The sequence below is a fragment of the Anarhichas minor genome, unplaced genomic scaffold (assembly GCF_050575085.1).
Source record: "Anarhichas minor isolate MPS153535 unplaced genomic scaffold, ASM5057508v1 ptg000004l, whole genome shotgun sequence".
NCBI classification, from domain to species: Eukaryota; Metazoa; Chordata; class Actinopteri; order Perciformes; family Anarhichadidae; genus Anarhichas; species Anarhichas minor.
Window position 1 is genome coordinate 16,220,599 of NW_027466450.1, and position 10,464 is coordinate 16,231,062.

Below are 10,464 nucleotides of genomic sequence, written 5' to 3' on the forward strand. Positions count from 1 at the left end.
TTTTGAGTAAAGTTTCAACTGAAAGTTGAAACTTTTCCTTTTTTTTCTTCAGTTATCTTTATTCATCTGTATTCTTACATAGATCTTTAAGAGCAATATTATATTTGCATTTTTGGGTTAAACTATTTTTATTATAATGTTGCAATGCTCCATAGCTCTGTTCAAACATTTATATATCCTAGTTTTTTATTTTATTTATGTTCATTTTTTGTTTTTATTTCACACTTTCTGTGGCAGTGTAAAACTATATTTCCCTATATTTCTTTTTAGCACCTCTGAAACTTGTGACTTCCTCTAAAGTGAAGACATTTGGAAGTTGAAACCAGCAACACGTTCATCATTTAACAGCTGGCCGTCTTCATGAGCGATGGAGGAAATCTACGCCAACGTTGAATATGAGAAGTCTGAAGTTTCCTCAAGACCTTCAAGAACTCACCCAGGTGAGAATGATCAGTGTGTTCATCCTCTGATCACTGTTTGTGTACTTTACTGTATTGACTCTGTGTTCAGGTCCCAGGAGCTCAGACAGCAGATCTCATGGAGCTGTTGTTCTCTCTCTGGGGCTGCTGAGTGTGTTCCTGCTGGCTGGACTCATCGGCCTCGGTGTCCACTGTGAGTCTGATCTTCATCCAAGTTATAGCTGCTCTGAAAGATGTTTTACCTAAATGTCTATCTGCCATCCTGGCTCCTCTGTGACGCTTTTCTTTTCTTGACTTTGGTCATTTTTTCCTTTTGCTTCTTGTCCTTGAAGCACTTTAAGATTAAACTGAAATTAAACACTTACTTCTTGGGGTAATGGTTTTGTAGATGTATTTGTTATGAATATGAATTTCTCCATCCTTCAGCATCATGTAGATCAACAGTGTCACCATTCGCCAACTTTTAAATTGGACCTAAACCATATTTGAATTGAGGTTGCTTGTCATTTCAACATTTGCTCATTATCTTTATTAGCTGGAGAAAGATGATGGGATGTTCTTGTAAATATACCACAACAGTGTTTGGATTTGTCATATCTTTATACCTTTATATCTTTATGACTCTGTGATCAGCTGCAGATCTGTCCACTATCAAAGCCAACCTGACTGAGCGTCTCTGGGCCAGTGAAGACAAGCTGTCCTCTGTGTCTGAAGAGAGACACCTGCTGAACGCCAGCCTCACTAATCTGACCGAAGAGATGGACAGACTTCAACGTTTGTCCAAACAGAGTGAGTTCTTGTCTGTGTGGGTTCTGCTGAGTCATGTACCTTTAATATATGAAACTGTTATATCAGCTCTGTAAACTATATTTACAGTCCGTTTATTTAAACATGAATGGATTTATGTACAATTCACCTTTTCCAAGTGTTGGTAGCATTTTATAGCTAAAAGCCAGTTTTATTTTTAAATGTTCTAAATTTGAAAGAGTTTCACTTCAGTTCAACTCAGTGTAATGTTGAAGTTACAGAAAGAGGTCGGACCAAATAAGTTTTACTTCTGCCTTCTCCTTTTTGGATGTATACTATTGATTTATTTATTTTGTTTACCATCATTTGTCTTGTTTTGTTTTCTTATTATTTGTTTCATGTATAAAATAAATTTAATCTCAACTTCTTTTTCAGGTTACGTTGTTTTCACTTCACAGGATTCTTTTCTGACATATAAGATTGAAATAATTATTTAGAATTTGCTGCACATGTTAATTGTTCTTTTAATTGGTTATTCTTGTTTTGTTTTCTTATTGTTTGTTACATGTCTGGAATAAATCTGTCTTAATGTTCACGTCTCAGGGCTTTTCAGGTGACACCGTTTTTGTTTCCATGTGAGTTAGAAATAAATCTGTAATTAATTAATAATTGAATCCAATATTTTTCTGACAGTTGAGTGTGAGGAGTCACTACAGACCCTTCAAATGAGGCAGAGGGAGGAGTTATGAACTATTATATGCACAACTACAGAGAAGCGGTCGTGAAAAGAAATATTGTGCAACAATGCTCTTTTAATATAAAAAGTAAGTGATTCAAGGAAAAGTGAGAATCTAAGTCATAAAATAGGGCAAAAGTTTTAATAAAGGGATAAAATATAGCATCTATAAAATTAGATATATTTGTGGTAATTGCAAGATGCATAAACTTTTATGTAAACAGGTATTTAGTTCATTTCTCTGTGTGATGAGAAGTAATGAATCTTATATACAGAGATGTAGAACAGGAAGTCAAGAAAAACAGACAACTTCACTTTAAAGACGTGGGTCTTGTCTGATCTTTATTGGTTTATGTTTGCTGCATTTTTCTAGAGAAAACGTGTCCTGAAGGATGGAGGAGGTTCAGTTGTTCCTGTTATCTTCTCTCTACACGGTCTGGTTCCTGGGAGGAGAGCAGAAAGGACTGCAGAGACAAAGGAGCAGATCTGGTGATCATAGACTCACTTCAAGAACAGGTAGTGTGAAATTATATATATATTGTTTTGTTTTTCCAAGGTGTCAAACTCTGAGTTTGACAAGTGAAGTCAAGGCTTCATGTGTTAAAGCTGCATTCTCTCTAGTGTCCACCAGGGGGCGACTCCTCTGGTTGTATAGAAGTCTATGAGAAAATGACTCTACTTCTCTCTTGATTTATTACCTCAGTAAACATTGTAAACATGAGTTTATGGTCTCAATCTCTAGTTTCAAGTCTTCTTCAATACATGATGTTCATTTAGTACATTATGGTCCATTTAGAGTCAAACAGACCATAAAGCAGGGGATGCTTTAGGGGCGGGGCTACACAGTGATTGACAGGTCTCTACTCCGGCATTGTCCGGTCTGGGAGTCGTCCGTGTTTTCAACTTAAAGCTGAACTTCATTAAATTAAAGTTAATTGTTTGATTGCTTAAAAATGTCTTGTTTAGTGTTCGGTTGTACTTAGCTCCACCCTCTCGTGTCACTTCTGGTTAAAAAATCGCCGAACTGGAGGCTTCATAACATCAGTCCACAAACCAATGCGTGACTTCACAGTGACCACGTCCACTTCTTACAGTCTATGGTGATTACGAATCCGGGGTCTAAATATAGAGGTTGTTGTATATTGTAGAGCTTGTAAAGCCTTCTGAGACTAATTTAAGTCTTTCCATGTCCTGCTACTGTAAGCCTCGTGGGTCTATGATACGGAATGAATCAGTCCAACACCTTCTGGGTTTTCCTCATAACTTTAGTGAAGACTCAACACTGCACCAGACAGTCAAACCACATTCTCCCTCTCTTCCTCTCCCAACACTCACTCCCCATCACAACAAGCCCTGTATAACTGTACGTTTACTTATATATTGAATGCAGTACTTTTACTTGTAACTGGAGGATTTCTAAACTGTTGCATTTCTACTCTTCATTGAGCAACGAGCTGAGTTTTTTAAATTTATAATTCATGTTCTTTTTTATCTTTTTATTTCATGAGTATTCATGCCTTTCCATCTTTCCTCATGAATTTTAGCTGTTTGTAAACTGTATGTACAGATAATATCACATCTTTTTGTGGTAGTACGATTATAAAGTGAATTCTTATCAGATTGTTCAAATGAATCCCTGTAAACTGCATAAATAATATGTTTTAAAATGAAACATAAATACAGACTTTCTGTCTTTTTATCTTGAACAGAAATTCATCAAAAGCATCGTCACAGATCGCACTTGGATTGGTTTGAGTGACAGAGACGAGGAGGGCACCTGGAGATGGGTTGATGGAACTCCACTGACTGAAGCGTAAGACACACAACAATGTTCATATAACTATTGCTGCACCTACTATTATTATTATTTTCAATAAAACTCTCATAAATTAATACTAAAATCAGACTTAACTGAAACATTTGTTTTGCAAATGTTGCTGCACTGCACGGAGAATTCAACTCATTTAGTTGGAAAATATAAATCCACATTTTTTGTTGACTGGAAAGACTTTAAGCTGCATTAAATGTTTTTTTTTGGTCCCTATGAAAGTTGACCAGCTTAATTACGTCCTAGGTACTGGGAAGTTCCACCTGATAACGGTGGAAGAAATCCATGGTGGGGTGAAGAGGACTGTGCTGAAATTGTAGTTGGCCAGAAAGCAGAAAGAAACTGGAATGATCTGCGGTGTGATCGCTCTCTGCATTGGATCTGTGAAAAACTGCCTTAATATTCGTGCAAAAATTAAGACTTAATAATCTTCTCTTTATTTTTTTATTTTTAACTTTAAAACTTATCAACAATATACTGCTTAAGACTTAATACATCACCAGACAGGCTAGGCTAGCTGGATGACGTCATGCTAATAACTTATTTAGCTTTTTAAAGCGGGGACAGATCCAGCACGGACAGTTAGGGAGTGAGAGACATGAAGCACCCGCTGAGACATGATGTATAGTTATAAATACATCATTATATATATGTGTGTGTGTGTGTGTGTGTGTTATAATAGTGAATATTATTGTATGATATATATATATTATTATATTATACTGAATTACCTGTGAGGGTGACTAAAATAAGATGTCCTGACGTGTTTATCAAAGTGTTATTTTCTGCTTTTTTTCATGTTGGAATAAATGTTAAATATTTAACTGCAAAGTAGTAATGCGTGTTTGATACCTTAATTTTTTCACATTAAATCATTCTGGGATGTTTGCTGTAATTGATTGGATGTGGCACACAGCCCCACCTAGAACATGTTCCACCAGCCGCCACTGCAAGTTCCTATCTTACGGTTTTAGGACGTCTCGGGGAACATTCCACACCCTTGCAACCGTCCTTTCCTCCTCACAGACCAACACCACCAATGCAGAAAGTTTGCTTTACCTTCATGTTGAGCTCATGGCATGTTCAGTCTGTGAGAGAGCAAAGGTCGCCCCGCTCGGGCATGGTCCCCGTGGAGTCCTCCTCCTGGCTGGCTCGCCAAATGTTGTTTTTTTTTTTGGCGTTGATGAGCCGCTTCTTTGACTTTACCTGACGGCTGGCTCAGTAACTGTTATCTATGTGACTCGTGGTGAGACACAACAGCATCTCACTATTAGGAACTCAGTAACGAACATCCACAGAACACCAGAGAGATTGGATTTCCTTCAGTTCACACAGATTTATTTTCATTACAAAGTGTACAAGTAACCCGAGCTGTCCGGAGTCAACTAATAGCATCGTACATTATTTTATACCTCCATTCTTCCCAACCCCCCCCCCCCCCCGCACGAATGAACTGGCCTTGCTAAACATTTATAAATACCTTCTGATTGCTTTATTCTAGGATAAAAAATGATGTATATAAAGAAAACACTAACAAGGATCAAACACAGAATGTAAATACAGTTTACACATCATGTTGAATCCACACAATCTCTCTCTCTGTCGTTTCCGTGGCTAAACGATGAGACACTGATGAGCGTTTACTGATGTCTGTCAGATAAAGAGTGCTGGAGGAAGTATTCACATCCTTCACTGAAGTAAAAGTACTAATATCACACTCTTTGCAAATACTCCACAACAAGGAAACGTCCTGCATTCAAAACCTTACTGAAGTAAAAATATTTAAGATTTTTTGTATTATCAGCAAAACGTGCTCATTATTCATTGTGCAGTAAACTGTCCGTGTCAGTGTTTTACTAATATATATGAAAATGATCCTGAAATTATGTCAACTTTTGTGTGTTTATGATCAGCAGCGGACAGCTTCCACATTTCAATGTAGAAAAAAAACAATTTTATATTTTTATATAGAATTTCTATATTCTATTTTTTAGGTAGTTGACTTCATCAGGTTTCATCGTTTAATTTATTAAAGCTTGACTTTACAGGTAAAGCAACTTAAAAACACAGTTGTTATTTCTTCTGGTATGTGTGTGTGTGTGTGTGTGTGTGTGTGTGTGTGTGTGTGTGTGTGTGTGTGTGTGTGTGTGTAATCATGAACATAATTAAAATCTTATAAAATGTTCCTCGAGTCTCTTAAGATCTCTTCTTGTGTTTATCATCTTATTGAATAAATTCTTCAGAAAACCTTGGTAGTCTTTTACCTCCCTGAATTCCTCACAGCCGTCCTGCTGTCTTTGTCTTCAGGTTCAGACAGGATGTCACTTCACTGTCATGCTGTTAGGCCTCTTATTAAAGCTGCATAGAGAGAGCTTTACAGGATCAGTAAATTATCCATATTATTATACTTCATGGGTCAGTAAATTATTATCTTAGATTGACACGCTGCTTCCAGTCTTGAGATAATAATTTCAAAGATTTTCATATAAATAAATGTCTGTTAAGTCACTTTCTATCTCAGAAAGACTGTTTGGATCTCTGGAATGTGAATACGCACCTGCAGTTACCACTTATGGCCACAGGTGCCGCTAAAGAGAACAAAACACATCTTCGAAATTGTAACTTGCAGTTTTTCATGTTAAATATTTTTCTTTTAATGTTCAGCAAAACAGCAAGTTAGCATTTCACCAAATGTATCTCAGAGACTCTGCTAGGTGTTCCTGTAGTTTTATTATTCATTCATTTATTTATTCACTTTGAGTTCATTAAGAGTCAGAAATGCATTTTTAAATCAAGATTAGAGGAGATTTTCAGTATGCATGTGTTCATGTGACTGCCGTTAAACGGATGTTGAACTTTAAAAAAAGTTTCAGTGGTGAATGATGAAGAAATAGATAAATTATTTTGAAAGTCTTGACTTATAACCAACAAGAGTTTCCTCATTTCATGCAGTTTGTGCTGCAGAGCTGACCTTCTATGAAATAGATGGCATCCTCGACAGCGATGGAGGAATTACACGTCCATGAACATGATGAACCTGACGACTCGAGCCCTTCCACCAATGGGACAGGTGAGAATGTGAACAGATGAGTGTTGTTTATTGTATTGATGACTGTGTTCACTGGTCTTCTCTGTGTTCAGGTCCCAGGAGCTCAAAGTTGAAGAGCAGATCTGATGGAGCTGTTTTTCTGTCTCTGGGGCTGCTGAGTGTTTTCCTGCTGGCTCGACTCATCAGCTTCTTTGTCTACTGTGAGTCTGATCTTCATCCAAGTCTTAACTTGAGATTTTCAGCAGCGTTAATCTGCTCTGAAAGATGTTTTACCTAAATGTCTATCTGCCATCCTGGCTCCTCTGTGATGCTTTTCTTTTTATTGACTTTTCATCTTTTGCTTTTTGTCCTTGAAGAACTTTTTAAATATGTTTTTAAAAGCACCACAGAACAGAATTAAACACTGACCTTGTGAATCACTTCTTTTGTATTTATATTAGTTATGAATATTAATTTCTCCATCCTACAGCATCATGTAGATGAACTTCTGTGGTCGATGAAGAGCATCGCCTTTCACCAACTTATTAAATTGACACTAAACCATGTTTGAATTCAGGTCATTCTTGTCATTTCAACATTTACTCAGTATTATTATGTTTACTGGGAAAAGATGATGGGATGTTCTTGTAAATATACTACAACAGTGTTTAGATTTGTCAAATCTTTATCTTTCAGGACAAATATTTCTTGCATTATATATATTCTGAAATGTTATCTTTGAATATGCAAATTAGGCATTATCTAATAACTTTTGGTGAATTTAGGAGAAATCTACAGACTCAATTTTTATGTTTTCTCTCCACGAGTCTAAAAAGAAGCAAAGTAGCTCAAAGATTTTGCCCGTTGCGTCACCTTAAATTACCACCAGTATGAATACATGAATACATGAGGTGTTATTATCTTGATTTATTCCAGACCATCTGTCCACTATCAAAGCCGACCTGACTGAGCGTCTCCGGGCCAGTGAAGACAAGCTGTCCTCTGTGTCTGAAGAGAGAGACCTGCTGAACGCCAGCCTCACTAATCTGACCGAAGAGATGGACAGACGTCAGCGTGTGTCCATTAATCTGATCAACAGGATTGTCAGACGTGAGCGTTTAAGCAAACAGAGTGAGTGCTTGTCTCTGTAAACTGTATTTACAGTCTGTTCGTCCTGTCCATAAAACTTTATTTAAACATGAATTATGTACAAGGCATCTTTTCCAAGTGTTGGTAGCATCTATTTTATAGCTAAAAGCCAGAGTTTTAGTTTTAAATGTTTTAAATGTGTCCTCTGTCTCTTCACTTCAACTGTTCCCTAAAAAGTCCTAATTTTGAAAGACTTTCTCGTCCTTTAATGATTCTGATCTTAAGAACAAGTTGTACATGTGATAAACATTCAGTGCAATATTAAAGTCATAGAAAGGGTTAGGACCATAAAAGTGTTTAATTCTGCCTCCTTTTTGTATATATAGTATTAATTTTATATAGTTATATAGTATATAGTATAGTTTATAAGTTTGTTTTGTTATCATTAATAATTTAGTTTTCTTATTGCTCATTTTATTGGTTATTCTTGTTTGGATTTCTTATTATTTGTTACATGTACATCTAAATATTTACTTTTGGGGGAATTTCAGGTTATACATTTATTTTACTACCAAGGATTTTTATTTTGGTTTTTTTTGTTCTGATGTGATGAAGAAATAAATCTGTAAGTAATCAGTCATTTGATCCAATAAGTAATAGTTCTGATAGTCGAGTGTGAGGAGTCACTACAGACCCTTCAAATGAGGCCGAGGGAGGAAAGTTTCAGGTTATTTATTGTTATATGCACAACAACTACAGAGAAGCAATTGTTTGCAATGAAAACCTTAAATCTCAGTCTCCCTACAACAATTATCAACAAATATGTGTTTTTAAAGATCACGCAAGTATAAATGAGAGTATGAGACATAAAATAGTTCAGAAGTTCCAATAAAGGGATAAAATATAACATATATAAAAAGAAGTAGGTCATAATTGCAAGATGCATCAACTTTTATGTAAACAGGTATTTAGTTCATTTCTCTGTGTGATGAGAAGTAATGAATCTTATATACAGAGATGTAGAACAGGAAGTTAAAGTAAAGTGATGTGTGTGGTAGTGATGCGCTCCACAGCTCAACAGTTCAGAGGTCTCAGCAGGAAGTCAACAAAAACACACAACTTCTTCATTTTAAGGATGTGGGTCTTGTCTGATCTTTATTGGTTTATGTTTGCATCATTTTTACAGAGAAAACGTGTCCTGAAGGATGGAGGATGTTCAATAGTTCCTATTATCTTCTCTCTAACAAGTCTGGTTCCTGGGAGGAGAGCAGAAAGGACTGCAGAGACAAAGGAGCAGATTTGGTGATCATAGACTCACTTCAAGAACAGGTAGTGTGAAATTATATATATTTATATTTAGTTTTTCCAGGTGACAACCTCTGGGTTTGACAAGTGAAGTCAAAGCTTCATGTCTTAAAGCTGCATTCTCTCTACTGTCCACCAGGGGGCGACTCCTCTGGTTGTATAGAAGTCTATGAGAAAATGACTCTACTTCTCTCTTGATTTATTACCTCAGTAAACATTGTAAACATGAGTTTATGGTCTCAATCTCTAGTTTCAAGTCTTCTTCAATACAGCATGATGTTCATTTAGTACATTATGGTCCATTTAGAGTCAAACAGACCATAAAGCAGGGGATGATTTAGGGCGGGGCTACACGGTGATTGACAGTCAGTGTATTTGTCTTAACCCTTTCACAGTTTTTTTCACGTCATGAAAGTTTATTGTAATATTTTGGTCCGTATACTGTAAAGCCCTCTGAGACAAACTTCAATGTTTTTATGCTACTTTATTCATATACTCCACTACATTTCTGAGGCAAATATTGTAGTTACAAAAAAACAACATTTACTTCTAAGCTTTCGTTACTTTAAGATTCTGATTATTTATACACATTTGTATCAACAAATAAACTATCATGTAGTGTAATAATAATAATAATAATGACAATGATAATATATACTGTTTTATGTTTAAATGGGTCATTCTACACAATGAGTACTTTTACTTTTGTTTTAAGTATTTTGATACTTAAGTACTTTTACTTAAATTCAATTCTGAATGGAATACTTTTACTTAGTAGTGTAGTATTTCTACATTTATTTGAGTAAAGATATGAGTATGTCTTCCACCACTAACCACGCCTCCTCCTTTTTCACCTCACTGCACTTTAATGTTTTTATTGTTCATATACTTTTTATTCTGGAACATATTTTTGTTTATATTTCATTCATGCCCTCCCGTCTTTTCTTCTTCTCTTGTACTCTGCTTGTATTCTGTATATTAGTCTATACAGATGTGGACGTAACATCCTGATGTATTATTTACTGTATATCAGCTATAATGATTAGATTAAAATAACATGCCATATCTTTGAGCTAGTACGATTTATAACTGAATTATTATCAGAGTGTTTAGATGGATCACTCTAAACTGCATTAATAATATGTTTAAAAATGTAATTAAAATGTAAATACAGACTTTCTGTCCTTTTTATCTTGAACAGAAATTCATCTTGAGCATCGTAGATACAATATACACTTGGATTGGTTTGAGTGACAGAGACGAGGAGGGCACCTGGAAATGGGTTGATGGAACTCCACTGACTGAACCGTAA

General features: G+C 35.8%; 2 protein-coding genes across 2 annotated transcripts; both read left to right on the plus strand.

Annotated features, from left to right (window-relative positions):
* The first annotated feature begins 139 nt into the window (after positions 1-139).
* On the plus strand, positions 140-4,508 carry LOC142964498 (C-type lectin domain family 4 member E-like). The gene is made up of 5 exons (XM_076104846.1): positions 140-612; positions 1,053-1,208; positions 2,276-2,418; positions 3,612-3,715; positions 3,977-4,508. Exons 2-5 carry the CDS (start codon positions 1,178-1,180, stop codon positions 4,128-4,130), a joined length of 432 nt encoding a protein of 143 aa, XP_075960961.1. The 5' UTR covers positions 140-612; positions 1,053-1,177; the 3' UTR covers positions 4,131-4,508.
* A 2,220-nt stretch (positions 4,509-6,728) lies between these two features.
* On the plus strand, positions 6,729-10,464 carry LOC142971702 (CD209 antigen-like). The gene is made up of 2 exons (XM_076112329.1): positions 6,729-9,176; positions 10,354-10,464. Exons 1-2 carry the CDS (start codon positions 9,060-9,062, stop codon positions 10,462-10,464), a joined length of 228 nt encoding a protein of 75 aa, XP_075968444.1. The 5' UTR covers positions 6,729-9,059.